The sequence below is a fragment of the Conger conger genome, chromosome 7 (genome assembly GCF_963514075.1).
Source record: "Conger conger chromosome 7, fConCon1.1, whole genome shotgun sequence".
NCBI classification, from domain to species: domain Eukaryota; kingdom Metazoa; phylum Chordata; class Actinopteri; order Anguilliformes; family Congridae; genus Conger; species Conger conger.
Window position 1 is genome coordinate 30058226 of NC_083766.1, and position 24974 is coordinate 30083199.

Sequence of the window (24974 nt, forward strand, 5' to 3'; positions counted from 1 at the left end):
GACCTGGGCTAGCCCTTACGGTGTACAGGCCTCAACACGGCCCACTCCGCCCGGTCGCAGAGAAATAACGTTACCTTATCATACTGCATTACCACATACAGCCTCATCCCATGGGGAATAGATCGCTTGTGATCGCTTGTGATTATTGTCTATTGTGGCAGGTCTTTTGTCACCCCAGTTCCCTGTTATTTTGCGGTTGAGCTAAGTGGCGTATTGAGCCTGAGATGACTGTCCTGTGGGTGTTTCTGCGGAGGCAAAATAGGAGTGATAAAGCAACACCGTGATCCCAGTGATGTCAGTAGATGACAACAGGTATATGACCTATATGTGACTGCAGATATTAGGACATCACTTTTTATTGAATTAAAGTGTTTGTCAGGAAACAGAATGGATACTTACAGATGGATAAAAAGGGAAATGATGTCATTTCCTTTTGAAGTCTGGTGTGTCATTTCTAAACGAGAGAGCTGGAGGCCTGACATGGTCTGTCCCTCTGTCTGATTGGTTAAAACGCATGGCTTCTTGAGGACACACATGGTGTCCACACTAGCAGCACCCTGTGTTGCTGTAGCAGGCGGGGCCTTTACTGTTTGTGCGGAAGAGCATCCAGTTCCAGTTCCAGTCCGAGCCCCGGGGACTTTGGCAAGAGACAGAAACTTCCCAGAACTCTCTGGCGGTCGTCAGGGCACTTCAGCTGGAGAGCAGCTGTTCTGCCCTGTGCTGCACTGTGCCGTTGCATTCTGCTCTGTTTTTAGTGCCATTCTGTGCTGCTCAGCTGTGCTGGTAAACCCAGCCCCAGTGGACCCACACACGGGCTACCTGCTCGCACATCTGGCATGCCAGCCTGGCCTGGTCTTCGTGTTTGGTCTCATCTCCGATTAGATTAGAAGGCGGATGAAGCTCTCCTTATGTTTGCGTTTACAGACATTACTCTGCACGGCACCCCTCTGCAACGCTTCTTATTATACTGTCCATGACCACAGACCCTGTGACAGGGTCACTGACAGTGCTAGTTGCTGGAATGGTGTTGGTGGTTTTCTGGTTAAGAGAACTTTTAGGCATCGCTCCGATTTTTCACTTTTAGGCATCACTGTGATTGGCTGAACATTTGGTGCGAACCGAGGTGCAGTTATGTTGATTAGTGCCGTTCCTTTTGATGCAGTCAGTGCTCTTTACTTGTAACGTGGCGTTTGCTTAATGTTACTTGTTGCCTGTCTAGCTGTATAAAATGGGTTATGGGAATTTTTGTTATGCTTTCAGTTGCTGTGAAAGGATGTTTTCTTGCAGGCGATACTGTAACTAGTCTGGATGAGAGCGACTATAATGGAATGTAGTCCGACTACTTTTATACAACAGGATCTGTTTACGATGCCGACAGTGCGCCTTGCTGCTACTGTCATATTAAATTCCCCTTGAGCCATGCAAAGACCCGGGTGGTGATTCTGCGCTGACCCCTTTTCCCCAGATAACAGCACCTGCAGTTTGTTTTTAAAATGTTGATATTTCACAATAAAAACTCCAACCTGTTTCTTTTTATTTATTTATTTATTAATCTAAAATCAGTTGGCAATTAAAGTATTAGTTGATTAATTGGACTGGTTAATATGTAAATCCTTACAGCCCTAGTTGTACATGATGGATGCATGTACAAAAACCACCCGGGGAGTGTGCTGCAGTTTTGCAGGAGGCTGGTTCTGTTAATGATTTAGATTTTCTGCTTTTGTGTTAATGTTCATTTTCTTTATTCCTTTAGTAAAGGAATAAAGAGAAAAAAAAAAGTGAAATGACTGAATTGAGAGAAGCTGCTGTGGGTCATTTTGGCTCGACTCCAGCCTTTGTTTGGGGACGGGTGCCAATCCATGCTGTAGGTGAAGTTGGGGGAAGAGTGTCCGTTTGCTTTTTCATTTCGGGGGGGTGGGCGAGAGGGAACAGAACAAAACTTTGAACACAAACAACATTGAACGACAGCTTATTTATGCACAAATGTTTAGAAAAGGAAAGGGCTTTAGTAAAAGCAACAAGCCGTTCAAAGATTTTGATAATGATAACCATTAGAACTGCTGACGCATGTGTTTGATAAACACATTTAGAAAGAGTTTTTTGTTCTGGAAAATTCCTGTCCAATCAAATGGTGCCACTTGCCATTTACCCCAATAATGTTTCAGTTTGACAGCCTGATTTAAAGAGCATTGTCATTGCCTTCCATAATTTAAAATTGCACACATCCAGCTCTGTGTGCATTCTAATGCTAGGCCTAGGAAAAGGGGTAAGAGACATGGAAAATGTCTTTTTGTCAGCCCTGTCCTTACTCCTGACTAAGCCGATATTTGAAATTATGCTCAACTCAGCCTGAGGATGTGCCAAATTATAAATGGAAAGTTTATCATTTTATTGCAGCGCGGGTGTTCGATCCAAATGTGGAACGAAGCAGGCAATGTTCAGCCCATGGGAGTTTGGTTTAAAAACAGCACTCCCCATTGAGGCAATTGAGCTATTTTTTCCGCTCATTAGTGGTGTTTACAGTACAGTTACAGAAGGTTACCGACAGGAATGGGGTTATCTTAGGGCTATATTTCCATTACATGATCAGCTGTGTCTTTAGCATCAATTTAATGGGCCATAATTTGCATGCCCCTGTTGGATGTGGCCTTCATGTTAAACTGTGTGGTGAGAAAGACCTGCCACAGTGTACTGTCTGTTAGCCTACGCGGCCGTGTCAGTTAGTGCAGATTCAATATCGCCTGCCTCTGGATACATTTCAACGTAGCTGGCTCTGTGTCCCAAGCAGGCTGCTGCTGCCTGCTGGCTTTACCTGAGCTTCCTTCTCCTCTCTCCCATCGCCAGGTCTATGTGTCCTACGACTACGGTGCCTTTTTTGGATCCATCTCCAACAAATTCCAGCTCTCCGGAGATAAAGCGGGGAACAAGGAGCTCATCGCCCAGTTCTACCACAGCCCTGCCGACAACAAGAGGGTCAGTCTTACATTAGATTCTGTGAATCCCCTTCAAGCCCTATGGGACAGAAGGCTACAGGGGGCTTTTCCGGTCCTTGTCTTTGCTCACCCAAAGAGAGGTTGGTCTCAGCCATCTCAGTGGTCACGGTTTTGTGCCCGGTAGTTTTTGGTCTCCCCACTTTAATTACCTGGGCATTTTTGGGATGCTGGCCCACTGCATGCACTGCGTATATGGCATCATCATTGAAGCCTTCAATGTCTCACTCCTTTGATGCTCTATCTTCAGTTTTCCTTGAGGGTTGGTCTTGTGACAACGTATGGCCATCTTACCCCTGAGGGTAGTGCAGTAAGGTTGGGGGAAATGGACTTAAATTGACTCATTGACTAGGGGTTTAAAATCCCTCTGCACAGTTTGTAATGTAAGCGGGGAGTAATTTAGTGTAAGATGCTTAATGCTGCTCTGTAGCACTCCAATTACTCTGGGTTTTTGTCGGATATTAATAAATGTAATGAGTTTTAATCCACTGAGTTGTGACTAATTCTCCCTCTCCCTCCCTGTGGTGCATTTTTCCCTCAGTACCTCTTTGCAGACACCAATAACAGCTATGTGTGGAACACGTTTGACTTCTGCAAGACCGTCCAGGGCTTTTCAGTCCCTTTCAAACCCATGGACCTGCTGCTGCACAGCACACAGCCAAACCTGGTACTGGCCTATGACAGCTCTCACCCCAATAAGCAGGTACGGTACCCGCCCAAGACATGGCTTTCCATACTTTACACCTGGAATACACAACAACACACCGACACACAGGTACTTTACACCTGCAAGACACACCAATACACAGGTACTTTACACCTGAAAAACACAACACACCAATACACAGGTACTTTACACCTGAAAAACACAACAACACACCGATATACAGGTGCTTTACACCTGAAAGACACAACAACAATTAGTTCTGCTCACTAATGCATGAGCCACTGACAGGCCCGTGCAAGTCACTGATGTAAATCAAATGTCTAGTCAGGAGTTTGTTACTCAACTTAGCTGCACTGATTATTAGCAGCAGAGCTTCATCCAGTTCATTGGCGGTCCGTGCCATAATTAAAGACATTGGTCCGTCAATAAGGCCTTCTCATACTAATCTTTGTGTGGCACTACGCAGTGGGTAATGAGCACCGTCGTTGAGAACAAATGTTGCTGAATATGAAAACCTGCTTGCGTAAGTAACGCGCGTTTCCCTGTTGCAGCTATGGAAATCGGACGATTTTGGCGAGACCTGGGTGCTGATTCAGGAGCATGTCAGATCCTACTGCTGGTAAGGCTGACTCTTTGTCTTGTGACTGTGTCGGTTTTCCCCTCCCCTCAAATGGACGGTTAGCTCATCACCACTCTGAGTGTTAAAAGACCTGTGAGGAAGAACAGCCAGTCTGTGTGAGAACTGTATGTGCATAAGATTGTGTGTGATTGCTTCTATCTCGGTGTACTTTTGTGTGACGTGTGTGACGTGTGTGACGTGTGTGACGTGTGTGACGTGTGTGACGTGTGTGACGTGTGTGACGTGTGTGCGTGTGCGCACATGCGTTTGTTTGTTTGTTTGTTTGTTTGAGATTGCAATCACTTTTCCCATGCTGTTGTCTGCACACCCCCCATCCCCCAATGCCCACACACTCTATCTAGCCTCATTAAAACCAATGAATTGGCATCAGATTTAATGGCTCTTGATTACTCCCTGCTTCTTAACCAGCACTGTATGATTAAAATCTTCAGCACACTGTAGTCACAAGTTCTCTATTTCAAAAGAGCTGAGCACTGGGCTCCTAGAGGGACCATTGAATGTGTCTAAACCACTAACACTGGGGGGCTAATCTCTTACAATAATGTAGTAGCTAGTGGAGCAATTCTTCAGTGAATAATGTTTTTATTTTTTTATGCTGCAGTGCAGCAAATAATCTAACATGCTTTTCTATGCATAACGTATATCAGAGACAAAAATACATCTAGAAATACACATACATTATGAAAAACTTACTTGTCCTTGCTTGTGCTGCTCGACAGTAATAGCATGTAAATGTGATAACAATAATGAGTAAAGTGTTTTGTACTGTGTCCAGCTCTAGAATGTGTTGGCCATTCACCTTTGTGAGATGAGAAGAAAAAAAGCAATCCGTTTGCCCATAAGCCTACGATATGCAGCGCAGTGACACAGTCCCTTGAATTTTTTACAATCCTCGGCACTTGCATCAGTGATTGATACAGGCGTCTTGGCAACCACTGGATTCATTTGTTTGTACAGAAATCTTGTATGTATTTATAGTTTTTAAATATAATAATTTATGGCGTATTGCATGGATTTGATGTTTGCTTGTCATCGGGTTAGGCGAGGTTAACTTCAAGGCTGTGCACTCTTCCTGGTTGCTTTAAGGTCACCGGGTTAGCAGGGTTCCCCCAGCAGGGCTCCTTTGTTCCCCTCTCCCCTGTTTTTCCCCACTCCTCTCTGCTCCTGAATGTTTTGTCCGGGCCTCCCCTCCCTTCGAAGCCCCCGGTGCTGCAAGCTTCCCTCTGCGCTGTAAAGCCCATTCTTTCCGTCCCATTCACGCCCTCGTTGCTAACAGAGTTGAATTGACAGTACGGACGGGGGAAGGCTTGCCCACTGCCCCAGGCTCCGTGCTCAGGGGATTGGAACGCAGTCTGTACCTACAGCGGAGAGAGGGGCTCGGCGCCATTGCAGCGTGTTCCAGAGCTGTGCTAGCACAGTGCCGAACGAGGGCCAGTCCTGCCAACTGTGGCAACTTTCATTGACATTGACTTATTCTTTACAAAATCATGACTGCAGACTGCAGGTGCCCTGACAAGAGGGTTTTTTTGGGACAGTGTGTCAGGGTCAGAGTTTGTGCACCCTCGGGTTATAGTTCGGCACGGGCCGGTTTCCGGTTTCATGATATACCTTGGTTGAGTGTCACAGTTCTAAAACCTCTGAAATTTCCCGTCATACCATTCCGATGGTATGAGCTGTTAAAATGACTTCCCAAAGCGATATCTATAATTTGAATACGAGGCCTGAATTGCCCAGGACACGGTGCAGTGGCGTTGCCTCTCTGGCTTTCGTGCTCCGCTCCTGCTCCTGCTCCTGCTCCTGCTCCTGCTCCTGCTCCTGCTCCTGCTCCTGCTCCTGCTCCTGCTCCTGCTCCTGCTCCTGCTCCCGCCGAGCAGCGGCCCCACAGGCTGCATGGGCTGCGCAGTGCACAACAACGTCTGACACCCAGGCCTTTGTTTTGGAAACGATTTGGTTTACTTGTACGTTCACAAGTCTGATTTGTCAAGGAAATACAATTCCCTGCAATTAAACATAAAGAAGATTAAAAAGCAATGGGTTATAAAATACAGTTGGCTTAAATTACACCTGAGTGAGATTCCTGTACTAAACAATTTGAAGGAACTTTTCTTACACCTTTTAATCTACAGTGTCTTCAGAAGGTATTTAGACTCCTTCACTTTCTGCACACTTTGTGTTAGATGTCATTTTAAATGGATGAAATTGCTGTTTTTGCCTGTCAATCAACACTTTTTAATGACAAAGTGAAAGCATGTTTTACTCATTTTTGCAAATGCATTAATTATGAGTTATTGAGTGTAAATTGATCGGCAAACATGGCATTTTTACTTAAAAATTCCCATATGTATTGTATTATCAATTTTAAATGACATGTACAACACAATAAAGTGAAGGGGTCTTATTACCTAGTGAAGCCACTGTACGTGCAGTCACAATAGCTTAAGGCTGGTCATTTACTTTTTTGCAATGTGTGTGAGCTACTGGTATTGAAAACTGCCAGTGTGTGCCAAGCCAAGACAGCATTTTAAATTGGCTGATCGAAATGACATAGGACTAGGTAAAGTGAAAATGTATTTAGAAAAGTATATTGCTATTGGATTTATCCACGCCAGCCGGTAGTGTGATTTTGAAGGAGCATTAAACTGTTGTTGGTGGTTCGGGCTGGAGAATATTTATGAACCTTTTTGTTTTTGCCCTTTCCCACGTGTCTCGCTGCTGCTTCACTCCTTTATTTGTTTTTCACTTTTCCTTTTTTCAAATACAATGTTACTTGAAAGCTTCTTGTTTAAATTTAATACCAATTTGTGTGACAGTTATTGGAGCCTGGAGGTTATTTGCATTTTTGTATTTTGCCTCTGGTTATTAAGAGGCTTGCTGTCTAATAGAGGTTTTATGGTTATAATATTACAGCAGCAGCAAAGTGTTTCTCTCTCAAATGGGCCATTATCCTGTTGGAGTGGAGTTTTTATTAATCACAATTCAACTGTATGAATAAACAATACCGACTGTTGGAGCTATGACCAATATTAGAAGCATTTCACTTTAACCCTGCAACATACGGGACACACTTTGCCACTCCCAGCAGGAGAATGGCCTGCATTCATTTAATGCATTTTAGTAATACTTGACGTATTTCCCAGGGCTAGACGATGAGGCCTGGTGGCCTGGCGTGGATTATGTGAAGGCAGTAAAGAATGCACTTGCGTGCAGACAAAGTTTGCTTTTTAAAGTTAATAGTTAAAAATAATCTTTCTATTGTTTTCTTCTTTGAGACTCTATGGCACCAGTTATCACCTTCGGTGGGTGCCGATCGCACTTAGCATTCCCGACTGATCAGAGCTACAGCGCTTCAGACACTGACAGCGCTTCTGCTAATGAGGAAGCAGCCAGGCCCAGGAGAGATCGAGGGGAAAGGGATCACATTTAGAATAAGCTCTGCCCCCTTAACAATGATTGGTTCTTCATTTGTATGTGTGTGGGCTGTTTTTTTTTTTTTTTTTTTTTTTTGCTGCATATATGTGTGGGCTGTTTAATGGATTTGCAGGTAAATTGAATGTGCCTTACAGTTCAGTTGGAGCCGGGTGTATTGTGAATGACCCTTCTGCACCTCTCATTTGTCTGGTCATCTGCCTGTTAAGATTGATTCAACAGAGTTGTTCTCATTTCCAACAATGTATAAAAGGAGTAATACCCCTGTCCTGTATCGAGGAGGCCGGCCTCACAGGACGCCCCTCAGACAGGGGGGCGGGGAGGGTGCCGTTGGCGTGCCGGGGCGCGCTCCCGCTGGCTGACGTGGTTTGTTTCCCGGCAGGGGCGTGGAGCCGTACGACCCTCCCACCACCGTCATGGTGCAGCGGCAGGAGCCGCTGGGCGTGTCCAGCGTGCTGAGCAGCACCGACTTCTTCCAGAGCGAGCAGAACCGCAGCCTAATCCTGGAGCACGTGGACAGCTTCCAGCTCCGCGACAAGTACATGTTCGCCACCACCACCAGGGTGAGCCCCCGTTCCTCTGTGTGCGTGCGTCCGGTTGTGTGCGAGACGCTGAAAAGCACCCGCACATTCTCATTTCATTTCCATTCTGATAGATTTTGTACATGTCTTCTGTCCCCCAACTGTCCCGTTCTTCAGTGGAGCGGCCCTGCTCTGCACGTGTGTGACTGTGGGAGACAGGCCAACGGTGACACACAAAAGCATCAACTAATGTCATTTTATTTACATTTTGATTGGGTTTTTGATTTATTCCATAAAGCCATAGTACAGAAGCTCTCTTAAATTCTGAACTCCCCTCCCCCCCAACAAACTTATCAGTATTTGTCCATCATTGGTTTATGTTAACAACTACATTAGTTAATGCTAATTCATGAACCTTATTGTATAGTGTGAACAAAAGGCCAGTGTTAAGGATAGTTGAGGCTGCATGCATGTAAATGATGTCTCCATAGTCTTAAACACTCAATATGGACCTGAAACAAGGTGTCTCTGTATGGACAGCCTGTGGCCCAGTGGCTAAGGTCCATGACTGGGACCCGGTCAACGTTGTTCACAGAGAAGGGGTGTGATAAACAGTGTTGTGGTTTGAGCGCGTTTGTTGCTGCAATTCCTCTCTTGACTGTTAGAAGTCTGAAATTACCTATTGTACCTTTAACCTCACATTGCCCCAGAGGGGATTGTGTAATGAACTGTAAGTCAGTTTGGATAAAAACGTCAGATAAATAACTGTAATGTAATGTAATATTGAAAGCCTAATTTTGACCTCAACTTCCTTGAGTTGAGTTTGACATCTGCAGTATCCAAATGCAAAGATATGAATGGAAATAAGAAAAAAGGAGTGGAATTATATTACTCTGTTGCTTTAAGTATTTTTTCTAAATGTTTTCAACGCCTCTCACAAGCACATGTCAAGTAAAAGACTAGAAAAACAAGAATTGAAAACCGGTGCTGACCAGTTTGTTTTTGACAAGTGACTCATTTATTGCCAAATGAAGTGAACTAACTAGTTCCCACTCTTAAGGCCAATTCATAGTCCAGGGACAGAGCTGTGCTGTGACCGACAATGTACAATGGTTTATACTTTGGGAACTGGATTGCTTTTTTGTTTTTTTTTGTTTTTTTCTCTAAGGACCACGGCCGCAGTCTATGTTGGGCAACAGTAGAACATTCATGAACATCCTGTGGTTTCAGTTGTGCAGCACCCTGGTGCTGGTCTATAAACTGGCTTTTATTCTCATTACCGTGAAATATTAAATTAAGTGTTGTTTCACGGCAGAGGTGAGAGCAAATGGCTGACTGTATTTTATGGCTTGTATTGAAAGCAGCGCGGTTGGTGCAGTACGGTTTGAAATCATTTGGCATTCTGTGGTCTGCCTGTGTGGACCATACTGCTATATGGGAGAAGAGATGATTCATGTCTCTGCGGATTCTTTTGAACGTTATCGTAGACCGTGAATGTTCTAACTGCTCCAAAGGGGCCTTATCTAATCTGTGAGATGGTTGTTTTGGTTTGATTTGCCCATGACTGCGTTTCAGGAACTACACCCTGGAGACAAACACTGACCTCTTTGTTTTTAACTGGTTTTCTGTTGTCGGTGCTTCGGAATGCGGAATTTTTATTTATTTATTTATTTATTTATTTATTTATTTATAAAATGGTTGTGCCATTTGCACTTGTTTGTGTGCGTGAATATACCCTTCTCACTACTCCCTTCTACTGTAGGAAGTGTACAAGCTCCAGCCTGATTGGCCAGGTTTCTCTGTCATGATTGTTATTGGGTTGTCAATGGACACTGCTTTAATTGGACAGAAAAACCATGAAGCCCATCTATTGATATAACAACAGTCTGGCCCCCAATTTCTAAATATGGCATGTATTTTCCCTCCTCCTTTCTTTGATTCCCTATGAGCTCATTGCAAGGAACGGCTGCTTTTTGTGGCGTTTTTATGCCGCACTATCAATGGCTAGACTGAATGTTCTGTTTGAGAACATTTGATCGTAATGGTCCCATCCTCCCAAGATAGTGCTAGCTGCAGTGGGTTTCAGTGACCGTAAAAGAGCAATATCTGATCCAGTAGCGATTTGGCTCTGCAAACACATTACCATACCCAGTATGTACTTACTGTATCCGTGCTAAGATAGCACACGTCTGACTCAAGCCTGTGGATATATAAGCGCACCCTTATTTTAAGCTACTTCTTGCTCACGAGTGACTTCAGATTGCTGTTTGTCTTATGGGAGATGCAGGAATAACAGCTGCTTGGTTTTATTTCCGCTTCCCGTGGAAAAGGGTGTGAGGTAATGGTGCCTTTAATTGAGCGCTGCTCCGTGTGAGAGGTGGGAGCCTCTCTGATGAGTACGGACTTTGGGGGCGGTCAGGCACGCAGGCTTTCTGCTGCTCTCGCCAAGTGGTTCTTGTAATTAATAACTGCTGAACTCTGTGCTGCTCGCTCATCAAAGGCTGCAGAATTAACTGAAGACCTTTCAAAGGTACTTTCTGTTCTGTTAAAATGCGAGGAAATCAGCTGTTCTTTGCATACTACTGACATCAGGAATAAAAAATAAAGAAACTCCCATGGTTGTGGGTTTATCTTTTAGGTCAGAAGAGATTGTCTGTCATTGTTTGGCCTGAATTTGCTGGGGACAGTGTGAACAGGAAACGTATGCAGTTTACTCAGCAGTTAATCATTCACGCCTATGCAAACTGGGCCTGTTGTAGTATAACCCTGCATGAGGTGCCTCAAACACAAACAAGCATGTTAAAGCAGCATCAGCTCGCTAGCACAACAGTCCTAACCTGGTATCCTCTCTCTCTCTCTGTCTCTCTCTCTCTCTCTCTGTCTGTCTCTCTCTCTCTCTCTCTCTCTCTCTCTCTCTCTCTCTCCCTCATGCTCTCCCCCCCCCCCCTTTCTTGTTATTGAGGTATTACAAAGAATGTTCAGCTTTGCCATTTTACCTTGCAATGTGTAAGATTGGTATATGGAGGAAACCTGGTCCAAGATTGTTGCTGAGACTTTTTGTGAATGTAAACCCAGAGCACATGATTTTGGGTGAGCCTGACCAGGAATAATGGGTGAGAAAATGGATGGATGGATGGATGGATGGATAGATGGATTATGGCTACAGAACTGCCTCCATGGTCTCACCCCCCCCCCCCCCCCCCGCACTAACAGGATTACCATTAATGAAGGTCACAAAATGGCTCCAGCCAGCCCAGTCTGCTGAGACTAATTACAGCTGCATGGAAGAGACCTCCTCATTGACCGATTCATCCAGCCAACCACCGTCATTTCAGTCTTTACAAGCACAAACGCTTTTCTCCAAACATCTTTTCTTTATACTTCCTTCTTCTTTTGGCTGGGGAACATAACTGGGTTGACAGGTTGCAGTTCACATGTCTTTGTGAGCCTACAGCGCCTGCGTGACTCATTTCTCTTAAGAGCGGAGCTTGTTTACTGGAAACCAGTCCTGTTCACGACGGACTGCAGCGATGCGTTTCTCACCGATTCCCGCTGCTTTAGCTTGCCAAGCCGGGAGAAAAGATCTTTCAAGCGGTGGCGGGAGGGCGAGGCCCGTGTGGTGGAGACTGAGCTGCCACGCTCCCTGTTGCGTGATTGAGTTCTGTTGAGTCCCAGCTGGCACTGGGGTCTTTCAGGACCTCCCTCCCTCCCTTACCCTGAGGGAGGTCTGCAGCAACAGCAAGGTTCCAGTGGCAGGAATGGATTTGTGTTCCCATCGCTGTAGGCTTTGTTCTCTGGATATTAGATGGCGGTATTATTATTATTATTATTATTTTTTATTTATTTATTTATTTATTTATTTATTTATTTATTTATCCCTTTGTCCAAGTGAATGGCCAAGATGCCACTCAACAAGTGGACACCTGCAAAACCTTGTAGGCACCCTGTGGGCACAGGCCTCTCTACCCTGACAACCAGACAGACAGACCAAACAGATCCTTGCTAGTTGAGAGAATGGGAGAGAGGCAGTGGTTTTGTGCATTACGTAAGGTAGCTGTGGAAAAACGGCGACGCACTGGTTAGTCACGAAGCAAAAATAAATACTAATGGAAAAGTTAATATTTAAAACCAGAATGTAAATATGAGGACTCTATTAATGGAGCTGAACGCGTAGTATACCTGAAGCTGTCCGAGGAGCAGTGTTGTTACCAGTTGGCACGGATCTGCAGGTCTGATAGTGTGACGCGTCTCTGGTGACGCCCTCCTGCCTGCCACTCCCTAACCCAAGTGAGGGCATGATATCTTCCAAACCTGCCGGGACACACAGTCTCTATCACTCCCTGGCCTCTTTACTGAAATACTTTGCTGGCCAGTTAGGTTCCTATCAGGAAGATTTGCATCAATACTCTCGCAATAACAACATCCTGCACGTTGTCCTCCCACCATTTACAGGAGCCAACTTTCTGATGTCATACCTGGCAAGCACAGTCAGGAGTACTTTAAGCTGTAACTCTTGGCAACAAACCAACGTTTTACCATCGTCACAATATTATTGGAAATGCTTTAACGCTGAGAACACGAGTAAAATTGATTTTTAAGATAATTTTATTTTTGCCTATTTTCAGGACAAAATTATACTTTCATGTTTTTGCACTTTTTGTTTGAGTGATGTGTTTAATTCAATTATCTGGGAGTTGCAGGTTTTCTTAACCAGCAAGTAGGGTATTTCGGATTAATATTTGATTCAATTCTGGTCTATTGTGCTTCTGGTCCGTCAGTGGCTCACTCAGGGCACTATGTTAACATTTCTTCCAAGGAGCCCCTGTGCTCCTAATCTCACAAATTTAGGAGAACACTAATATATCCCATGTAGTAGATGCGTATCAACCAGCACTCTCATTAATTTGGCACTCTTTGCTATTTGCATTAACAAGCTGGGATACAAAAAAAAGTGGTCACTGAATGTATATTTCAGAGCAGATCAATATTTCACACTTGCTGAAATGGCTTCAGTTCAGGGCTGTAAATGGTGGTTGAGCAGAGCTGCTTCCACTGATGTTTTGGCGGAAAGGACAGCAGTATGAAGCGATTGAGGTGAAGGGGTACAGTCGCTGAGTCTCTTCTTACAGGACCTTAAACTCAGAACTCCCCCTGCTGGTTGACCATGGTAGCTGCACAGAGGTCATGGCTGTTTCTGAAGAGGAAGAATTTCTGGTCGCTTAGAACTTAGCAAGTCTTATCTCAGGCCAAGCCCTTTGCAAAGCTAATTTATACACTACAGAAAAGTGGTTGGACCCACTTGAGCCTCATGTAATATTGCTATGATGCTTTTATGATCATCCAGGAAGGGAACTTTACCTTTTTGCATTTGACCGTTTGATCAGGCTGACATGCAAAGTAAAGCCTCCCACAATGCAGGATTTCGAAGTCATGAGTCTAAAAATAACAGATCTAAAAAAACCTTTAAACCCCATCATAAAAAGAGATTAAAGCAGCAATAAAACCCCAATAAACCTGGTAATAAAGATAAATGAAGTTAAAAATGGAAGCAAGTCTAAAAATATGCTTTTGAAAGGGGCTTGAAATGGTGGCAGACATTACATAGCCATTAGAAAGAATGTGTAGGCCCTTGTTCGATAACCTCAGAACTCCTTTTGTGGAGCATCAGCAGTTCTGCTAAGCGTGAAGTGAGCAGTTTGCCAGGGTGAGAGTGTGTTTTAGTTCCCTTCTGCCAACACTTTCAGAGAGATTATTATCTTACTCCCTCAGATAGTTCGGCTGAATAATGCAATTAATATAATAGATTGTCGGTCTGTGCAAAGCATGAATTAATGCCCGGTGATTTTTCTTAGATACAGTACCTGGTGTTTGAGGGCTGCATTAGACCTACACAGTGTAATTTTAATACAATCCTAAGCCTAATATATACTGAGTTAGATCCTTCACCGGGCTTTAAGGTGACACACGACTGATATTACAGCATACTCTGGGAATGACAAAATGTATATCCCATTATCACAGTGTGTTATTAGCACTTATACTGTAATCTATAATTACACCTCCCGTGTATGTGATTGTAATGTGCTTAGTGTCAAGTATGCTGTGTAATTTTTTCATTTTTGGTTTTGTTTAATGGATTCCTCACTTTTTTGGTATATATGGTTCTAGCATGTTCTACATGTGTGTTCCAGATCCAACAGGACCTTGTTCTTTCATTGTGTCCATGTCTTTGTCAACTGTTGAAATGACAGCTTTAATAATAATAATAATAATAATAATAATGATAATAATAATAATAAATATAAAACTTTAATATGTCTATTAAACATACTGTAGAGTGGTAGAAGTAGAAAAACCCCCCCAAAAAAAACAGTACCTACGTTTTTAGAGCTAATTGAGCTGGGCCGAGTGTCAGAGAATGAAATAAACTGCGGCCTTTGTTTCCGTCTCCTGTTTTGCACCGTAACTCATTGCCCCTCCACCAACCTGGAGCCAGTGTGCTCACCTCCACAACATATGTGAGAATACTGTTGCAAAAGGTAGCAGCCAAGTGTCTGTTGAACAAGAAGTTACTGTGGAAAGAGCCCCAGGAACATGAGGGATGTGGGTGTAGGCAGGCGCTATCAGGTGCGGGAAGATGCAGATTATGAACATAAATGTTTAAATAAATGAAGTCTGTGCCTGATTGCATGGAGGAGCTGGCTGGCTCTAAATTTGATGGGTTGTCATTGACACCCAAACGACCGTAGTTATTCACCCCCCCTCCCCCCCTTTTTAGACAGCTGTCGACAGTTAACACAGAATGCTGTTTGTATGTTTGTTAACTGAGGTGGTTTTGCGGCGAGTAAATGGAACAGGAAATTGGGTCGCTCTGTTGAGGAGAGGAACGGTAGCTAGGTGCGTTTACCTTTCCGGGGTGGGGGCAGGGCTAATGGTCTCTACATTCGAAACTACAGTATTTGGACGTATTTGGAGAAGCTTCAGTTGTTCTGAAATTAAATGAACCCTAAAAATGTTAAGTGTACTCCATCAGAGTTGATTTGAAGTACTCGTTATGGCTGTACTATACCAAGATGGAATGTCCCTTGACCTGTTTAGAATTGAATTGTGCCTATACCCCCTTTCACCCCCTAGACTCTGCTGGGGAGCAAAGAACCCTCTACCGTCCAGCTATGGGTCTCTTACAACCGCCAGCCAATGAAAGCTGCCCAGATTGTGACTCGCCACCCAATCACTGTGAGTACCCACAATACAGTTGGGGAGGGGATGAGTCTCAGAAAGACTATTTAGCTTGTTAAACTGGATTCTCTCTAGATAATTTTCTTTATGTATGTGTATAAATACGTATACATAGTGGTGGTACTATATGCATTTTTCAATAGATTTTTTTAAGTAAAGAAAAAATAGATAAATATGTACACACACATTTTAGTGAATGGTGAACGGCCTGGCTGGTTGCGTCTCCTCTAATTCTCTTCCTCCTCTTCAGGAGTACTACATCGCCGATGCCTCTGAGGACCAGGTCTTTGTGTGTGTGAACCATGCAAACAACCTCACGCACCTGTACATCTCCGACACGGAGGGCCTGGCCTTCTCGCTGTCCCTGGAGAATGTGCTGTACTTCAGCCCTGAGGGCACTGGGAGCGACACTCTAATAAGGTACAGTGCTACTGCTAATGTAGCTTGATCAGGTACAATGCTAATGCTAATTTAGCCTGATCAGGTACAGTGCTAATGCTAATTTAGCCTGATCAGGTACAGTGCTAATGCTAATTTAGCCTGATCAGGTACAGTGCTAATGCTAATTTAGCCTGATCAGGTACAGTGCTAATGCTAATTCGACCTGATCAGATACAGCACTAATGCTAATACAGTTTGAGGTACAGTGTGGTCTGATCAGACAAAATGCTAAATACAGTCTGATCAGGTACCAGACCTGGGTCAAATACGTAATTCTGTTGTATTGTTCTTTTCTTTGGTCGATGCCTGGTGGAATTGAGCCATCAAGAGGACCAAAAGGCGGGGTTTGCAGTTTCTGAGAGTATTTCATAGGTTCCAATACACTAGACAAGCTCAGTAAAGCTTAGAAAAGTATTTGAATCCAAAGTGATTGCATTTGACCCAGATCTGCTAGGAACAACGCTTATACTAATAGTCTGACAAGGTACTAAAATTAATGTCAATACATTCAGAAAAGGCACAAAGAAGCAGAATGATTGCAGTAATGAATGACTGTGACTGTGTGCACCTCCGGGCAGGTACTTTGCGAGCGAGCCGTTTGCAGACCTGCATCGTGTGGAGGGTCTGAGGGGGGTCTACATCGCCACGCTAATCAACGGCTCTCTGACCGAAGAGAACATGCGCTCCGTCATCACATTCGACAAGGGAGGCACCTGGGAGTTCCTGGAGCCGCCCACTACTGACAGCCTGGGAGGCAAGCTGGACTGCCAGGTACCGCTCACTGTGTCTGTGTCTGTGTCTGTGTCTGTGTCTGTGTCTGTGTCTGTGTCTGTGTCTGTGTCTGTGCCTGTGTCTGTGTCTGTGTCTGTGCCTGTGCCTGTGCCTGTGCCTGTGCCTGTGCCTGCATACAATATGTGTATGTACAGTACATTCACGTGCCTATGTACTCCCCAATTTAAGATTAGTAATTTAAAAAAAAATCACATTGTAGAAGTGTGTATTGTCAGATGTAATTAAGAGCATTTTTATACAATTTTGTTTCACCGTGTAGACATTAAAGCAGTGTTTATACATTGTCTCCCCATTTCAGGGCACCATAATGTTTGGGACACAGGGAAATGTGTCCAAACATTATGGATTCCCAGATTGTGAAGTGCAGAGGCTAATAAAGAAATTATTCAGATTCAGATTCAGCGTTATTGTTGCATCTTCATCATATTCACATATAAAAAAGAGCAAAAATCGTAAGTCTTGCCCCCTCGACCTGCAGCAGAACAATACAATACACAATAATACCATACAATACAATACACAATCGAACACCGTAAAACCAACATGATAATGATGCTGAAGAGAACCCAGTGCTGAAGGATACTGTATGTGAATACGAGCGTGCGTCTGTGTTAATATCCGTGCTCCCTCCTCCTCCCCAGCTCTCTCAGGGCTGTTCTCTGCACCTGGCTCAGCGCTGGAGCCAGCTCCTCAACGTGCAGCTGCGCCGGGCAACCATCCTCTCCAAGGAGTCCGCTCCGGGCCTCCTCATGGCAACAGGTGGGTCTCGCCCCGGCCTGCCACAGGCCTGCCTCATCACGGCCCCCGCCACGGGCGTCTCCATGGTTACCATGCATGTGCCCGGGAGACGCCCGCCTTCTGTCACCTTTCACATGGGATCTTTCAGGTTAAGGACAGCGTTACGTTGCATGTTATTTAGCCGATGCTTTTATCCAGAGTGACTTACAGCTGGTTAGACTAAGCAGGGGACAACCCCCCCCCCCCCCTCCTGGAGTGCAGTGGGGTTAAGGGCTTTGTTCAGGGGCCCAACAGCTGCAAAAGCAAATGCGAAAAGCATGTTTTTCATCTTGTTTAGCTGTGTTGAGGAAATTCAGTGAAAACTTGATAGAAATGTCTGGCCCCTTCTCGTAACCGCTCCGACACTCTGAGCCGATGGCACCCAGAGTGTAATTAGCACACACAGCGCTGACTCCCCTGCCACACAACGCATCATGCTCTTCTCACGCCACCTGCAAAGTGTTTCCCACATGATGGCGTGCCATAGCCCGACATGAAAACAAATCTTATTAGTTTATAGCTTATCATATTATTTTATATGCAAGAATATGATAAATAGTATTTTTCACATAACCGATATTGCCATTGTTGATTTGCTTTTGGGATTTCTTTGGTCATGTATTACTCTGGTTATACCAAAAAGAAATCCGTTTTGAATTGGAAGTGGATATTTTGAAACCTCTTAAGCTCAAAGATCTTTGCTTGACTGTTTAGTCATTTGTCAGATGAGTACATTTTTTCCGAGGGTTGCATCAAAACAAACAGTGAGTTGTTTGTTGTTCCCAGACAGTGTGTTGCAATTTATTATTGAAGGCCAGGTCTTTTTCCTGCTTCCAAGCTGCTTTGGTAGCGCTGAAGGAAATATCTGCCTTAAATTCCTCAGGCGCTAGCAGCACGAGCTAACGAGCTAACGTGTAGCGGCAGGCTGAGCCTGGTACTGGCTTAAATCTCTGGGGTCAAGGGGACATCGCTGACTCGCTCTGTTCTCTCCCCGGGGCCGCAAGCCTGTGAACAATGTATTTAAGCAGATCCTTCTTTTTCTGAGCCCCTCGTAAATCCACCACTGATGAATACGCTTTCCAGTTAAGCCTTGAGGGTCATCCCCTGCTCCGTGATGGCATTTTTGGTACGAAGGTTTCAACGGCGGCTGCAGATGTTTACCCTGACGTTCTCCAAATGTTCACAGAAAACCATGAAGGAGGTTAAGGCTTTAGCTGCTAAAATTGGGAAAAGCACCTCCAGGTTCCTGATATTTTTATTATTTATAAAAAATTTTTTTACATTACCAACAAAAATATTACAGTGCCATGAAAGGAAGAACAATTCCGAAGTTGGGTGGAATCTGCAGAAATGTTTGTTGTCTGAAGGGTTAAAATATTTGCAGTTATGATTTGGCCCAGATTGATTGGCAAAGTTTCATGTAGGGCCTGTTACAGTGTAATGCTCCATTGACCTGGTGGGCATGTGAGAATTCTGGCTCCGGTCTTTCTAAAATGGTGGCTGAACTTGCAGCACAGTATTAACAAGGTATCTGTGTCCCTAACTGGGTCTTTTTCTGGTGTTGAGGCAATCATTTCAACGATGGCCCAGATTTGATCGCCGCTGTATTTATTATCTCTAGCAGTAGTGTGTTTACCTGTCTAGCCATTTTAAATGTGTAAGTGACTTTTTCAGAAATGGGCAAACGGCTGTAATTCGTTGACCCCCTATCCCGTGTGTCTTTCCCTTTTTAGGGTCCGTCGGACGCAATCTGGCCAGCAAGGCCAATGTTTACGTGTCGAGCAGCGGGGGAGTGCGGTGGAGAGAGGTGAGGGGAGCTGCTGTGCATCATGGGACAGGCCATTCATCTGCCTCACAGCTAATACAAAACAAACAATGTTCATGTACAAATGCTGCACTGAGGTTTGGTGGCATGGATTGTGCATGTGCGTATTATGTGCTGGGAACCGAACTGAAATGCTTAACTTTCCAAAGAAATTGAATGAATGCTAACAAGCAGATGCTTTTTCATAAGGGCAATGTTAGCCAGTGAAGAGCTAATGAATTTGCGGGATTCGCACCTGACCAATTGCATTGAGCAGAGGCTAATGGAGAACATGCTCTCCCCTCACCCCTCCAGGCCCTGGCTGGCCCTCACTTCTACTCCTGGGGGGACCATGGAGGCATCTTGATGGCCATCATGCAGGGGACGCCCACCAAGACTCTCAAGTGAGCCTCTCATCTCTCTGACGCTTTCTGATGAGATGGCCAATCAGCAGCAAGGCTGTACAGCTTGTCAGGGATCATCAAATCACAGTCATCGTAGGCTGAGAGAGCTGGTGTTCCACCCTGCCTTTACCTGGGAGTCAGCTGTGAAGACAGTCTGGCCAACCAGTAGCATTAATTGTTCAGTTAATTACCCGGGAGAAAAGAAAACCAGGCATTTGGATTTGAGGGCCAGAATTATTGATCCCTGTTCTATCTGATCAGCTTTTTTCAATCCCATGCAAGCTGCAAGGCCTTGCTGCCTATTGGCACCCAGCAGATAAAGTTACTGATGATTTGGTTGACATAGGAGGCGGGATCTTCTATATGCCCTGTGGTGGCAGTTATTATTATTGTGCTTAAGAAACCATTCAATAAATAATGCAGCCGTTTATCCTAGCACAGTGCTGTAAAACGTGGCAACCCCAGTCCCCTGACGCTAACAGGCCTACTTACCCTCTCTACCTACCTGGTTCGATGGGAAAAGGTACGATAGGATGGCTGTTGCTGTGTTTGTGGGTAATGGCTCTCGCCGTGGTCTGTCTCCATCTTGTTTCAGGTTCAGCACGAACGAGGGGGAGACGTGGTCAGAGTTCAACTTCTCCTCCAGCGACGTGTACGTGTACCAGCTGCTCACTGAGCCGGGGGAGAAGAGCACCGTCTTCACTATCTTCGGCTCGTACGCTTCCCAGGACCACAGCTGGCTCATCCTGCAGGTCAACACCAGCAAAGCTCTGGGTGAGCGAGCCAGGTTTCTGCTGCTGCAGAGTCTGCACGTGTGCCTCTCTGTGGCTATGCCCCTGTATGACTGTGGCCATGAGCATATCGGTATCAGTATCGGTGTCAGTGTCAGTGTGTGCAGTATTTTGGTACGACAGCGTTATTTAGTGTATGTATGCGTGCAGTGTTTGTTTCAGTTTGTGTCCGAAACCAGTTAGAGATTTGAACATGGGCCTCTCACTTGCCCAAAAGACTCCAAAGACAAACGTGTTGCTAGTCGGCTAATGGCAAAATCGCTTCTCGCTAAGAGCCAACATCATTATGTTGAACTTGGGTGGTGTCACGGTAACCAGATATGCACCTGACTGTGCCTACTAGCGCTCTCTCACGTGCTGTCTCAGTCATACCGTGTGTCTGTGTTCAGGGGTCCCGTGCACAGAGAGAGACTACAAGCCCTGGTCTCCCTCCGATGAGCGGGGGAACGCCTGCCTGCTGGGCCGTCAGGTGGTCTACAAGCGCCGCACCCCCCACGCAACCTGCTTCAACGGCGAGGACTTCGACCGGCCGCTCTCCGTGTCCAACTGCTCCTGCACCCGCCAGGACTACGAATGGTACCGCCCGCCCGCCCAGTCCGCTTGGCACGCAGCTCGGCCGTCTCGGAGGAAGGTCCGCTAACTATAACCCTCCTCCGCCTGTCCCTTCCCCCCCCACCGCAGCGACTACGGCTTCAAGCCCAGCGAGGACCTGTCTCTGGAGGTGTGCGTTCCTGACCCCGAGTTTGCCGGAAAGCTCTACTCTCTGCCCGTGCCCTGCCCCATGGGCACCACCTACCGCCGCAGCAAAGGGTCAGCAGCCGAAAACACTTACCGTGTACCTGTTACAGCCAGGCAGGGACTGCATTTATGGGCGCTTAACCGAGAGCCACATCGCATGCATTTCAGAGAATATTTACAAAGGCTAAACCTGATGCCTACAGTGCGTACAGACTGAATATTTACAAAGACTCCACTATGACTGGCAGTACAAAATGCTTTTCCCACTCTAGACATACCGTGATTCCAATCAACCAAACTAAAGCAAAACTAAACAATTTATTTTATTTGTTTATGTTTTTATTGCAGTCCTTGTCTGCAGTTTGTTTGTTTAAATCCAGGGTTCGCACTCCTGTTGCTGTAGGGTTGCTGGGTGATGGTTTTTGTTGTTACTCAACTGCTCAGTTAAATCCATTTATTACACACGTAACTCACCACGTCTGCTTTCCTGGGTATGAATTCATTTCAAGGCGACTTCATAGGCCTGCAGTCCCTGTGCCTGTCCAGGGTCAGGGTTGAGAACCCCTGGTTTAAATAAATAATTACAGTTTTTTGCGCCTTTAAGCCTTTTTCTGGAAAATATCTTTTTGGATGATTTGAAATTAGTATAAGTTTCAAGTCTTCCCCGAACTGCTGCTCTTTACTGTCCTGTGCTGATAGCACAGCCTAGTGGGTGAAAAAGGGAGGTGTTTATATATAAGCAGTCTGTTGGTGTAAAATGTGGGGGAAATGGTGAACTGGGTTATTACTTTTGGTGGTCAAAATTGCGCCGGTGAATGCGCGCGCGCGTTAACTAAACTAGTGTGTGAATGTTTTGAACAGTGCGTATATGTCCGTGAGCGTGTGTCCGTGTTGCATTCTTGTGTGTGGCTGTGCTGTACGGGTGTGTGTGCTGTACTGTTTTTGTGCGTGAGTCAGTTTATTAACTCCCTTGTGTGCGTTTCAGGTACAGGAAAGTGTCGGGGGACAGCTGCTCTGGAGGTGATGTCGAGGCCAGGCTGAACGGAGAGATGCTGCCATGTCCTATAGGAGGTCAGAGCTCCGCTTCCTCCTGAGTAACGCATACGCACACACGCACATGCACACGCACGCACACACACACACACTCACGCACACGTGCACTCTTTCACACACGCGCGCACACACACACACACACACACACACACACACACACACACACACACACACACACACACACACACATTCACACACCCACGTGCACTCTCTCTTTCTCACACACACACACACACACACACACACACACACACACACACACACACACACACAGACAGACAGACAGACACACTTACACACACGTGCACTCTCTCTTTCACACACACACGTGCACACACGCACACTGCAGCACCTGTAGCACAGAAAGGTAATGAAGACTAGAGTGCATTACATGTGAAGCGGCTCTGTGGACAAGGCCCTGGGTGCTCCGTGTGGATCATCTTCACAGAGACCCCACTCATAGGGCCCCGCACAGCGCCCACAGCCATCAGCCATCCCAGTCTGATCTCCCTGTCCTGCTTGTTGAAAGCCGTAAAAAGAGAAGACCATGACTGCTGTCTAAACGCCTGGAGAACAGGCCTGTGGTGTGTCATAACCTGGAGTGAATTTGGGGTCAGAGGGCAGGTGTCATTCAGAGGTCAGGGTTTAGTATGGTGAGCGGGTCGTGACCTGCTGGTTTGTTGTGAGAGGGGCAGAGTTGGGCCACTAAAACAAATTCCAGTGCAGTTAATTTGAGTGTTTGTGCTTGTCTCCCTTATCCAGACAAAAACAACTTGCATGTTTTTTAAACTTCCAGTTAATTTGTGCAGTTACATGTTTACTTGAGAGTTTCAGGTTAAAGGGAGAGTTCATTTTGTGCTTTTTTATATATATTATGCGATTACCTGTGTATATGTACCTGATGTACCTGTGACGGCTGTTTGTTGTGCTCTCTTCCCCTCAGAGAGTAACGAGTTCATCCTGTACGCCGTGCGGAGCTCCATCCACCGCTACGACCTGTCCACCGGCACTGACCAGGTGCTGCCCCTCTCTGGCCTGCGCGAGGCCATCGCCCTCGACTTCGACTACGAGCAGAACTGCCTGTACTGGGCCGACATCGCCCTGGATACCATACAGGTCAGCCATGCCTGCCATCGCTCTCTCACACGTGGGCTCTACTGGGGGTAACACTGAACTGGATACTATGAACATACTGTTCAAAACAGGCACGCGCAGTCTCTTCCTATCTCTGCATCTCTCATATGCGTGCGTACACACACACACACACACACACACACACACACACACACACACACACACACACACGTTGGCTGTACAGACCTCCCATTGAACTAGATACCCTACAGGTCAGAGGTCTTCCCGTCTCTGTCTCTCACACATGCATTAACACACACATACATACACACATACATATTCGCTACACACACACACCCACACTTTCCACACCATGACCCCTCCTCTCTGTGTGTCCTCATGCACATGCACGCACATGCGCAACCACACACACACACACATGTTGGCTGTACAGACCTCCCATTGAACTAGATACCATACAGGTCAGAGCAGACACGCTCTTTCCTGTCGCTGTCTCTCTAACATGCATAAGCACACACATACATACATATACACATACGCACACGCACATACACACACACACACACTCCACACCTCACCATAACCCCTCGTGTGTCGGTGTCCTCACACACACGCATGCGCACACACACACACACACACACACACACACTCCACACCTCACCATAACCCCTCGTGTGTCGGTGTCCTCACACACACGCATGCGCACACACACACACACACACACACTCCACACCTCACCATAACCCCTCGTGTGTCGGTGTCCTCACACACACGCATGCGCACACACACACACACACACACACACACACTCCGCACCTCACCTCACCATAACCCCTCGTGTGTCGGTGTCCTCACAGAGGCTGTGTCTGAATGGGAGCTCAGGGCAGGAGGTCATCGTGCGCAGGGGTCTGCAGAATGTGGAGGCTCTGACCTTTGACTCCGTCAGCAGGCTGCTCTACTGGGTGGACGCTGGCTCTCAGAAGATAGAGGTGAGCAGGGCTCAGGGCTGACTTCATCACACACACGCTGTGCTGCTGTATGATTTTACACAGAAACGGACTGCATTCTTGTTTCAGCCTTTTGGTTAAAAACGGAGCTGCGCTCTGTTTTTATTTCAAAGGAGGCTGAAAGCATTTCAGCATGTTGCCTTCATTAGTCAAATATAAAAAACACAAAGCACCATTTCATTGTGAAGGCGATTTCTGGAAAACTTTGAATCTTTTTTATTTATTTACATGAAGGGAGAGTAGACACTTTTTGTTTTTCCACTTTATTTAGACACAGAGGGTTTCAGACAGGGATGGGATCACAGTAGTGGCTCAGCTGATGATTGAACACCTGGCAGTCAAATAGAATAGAATAACTAGATTTTTCCCTGGGGGAACTTCAGGTAAAGTAGCTGGCAAACAATAAATTAAATAAACCATTTATATAAATTACATTAAGAAATAGAAATGAGAGATTCCTAAATTACATTACTGTTATTAAAAAATAAGTTTTATACATTCATTACAAAACTAAAATACATTTTGGAATGAAGTAAATTCAGTTGAAGGTTAATATGAAGGTGTGCTCCGACATATGTTGGCTCAAAGC

General features: G+C 45.5%; 1 protein-coding gene across 1 annotated transcript in view; it reads left to right on the top strand.

Annotated features, from left to right (window-relative positions):
- Positions 1-24974, top strand: part of LOC133132312 (sortilin-related receptor-like) — a 64941-nt gene that overhangs the window by 16511 nt on the left and 23456 nt on the right. The window contains exons 3-18 of the mRNA XM_061247652.1: positions 2845-2973; positions 3532-3693; positions 4209-4276; positions 8106-8286; positions 15379-15480; positions 15734-15903; positions 16503-16695; positions 17358-17475; positions 19227-19300; positions 19613-19701; positions 20297-20475; positions 20882-21068; positions 21174-21302; positions 22216-22301; positions 23227-23399; positions 24236-24367. Of these exons, the coding sequence (XP_061103636.1) occupies positions 2845-2973; positions 3532-3693; positions 4209-4276; positions 8106-8286; positions 15379-15480; positions 15734-15903; positions 16503-16695; positions 17358-17475; positions 19227-19300; positions 19613-19701; positions 20297-20475; positions 20882-21068; positions 21174-21302; positions 22216-22301; positions 23227-23399; positions 24236-24367 (2172 nt within the window). The remainder of the gene's footprint in view (positions 1-2844; positions 2974-3531; positions 3694-4208; positions 4277-8105; positions 8287-15378; positions 15481-15733; positions 15904-16502; positions 16696-17357; positions 17476-19226; positions 19301-19612; positions 19702-20296; positions 20476-20881; positions 21069-21173; positions 21303-22215; positions 22302-23226; positions 23400-24235; positions 24368-24974) is intronic.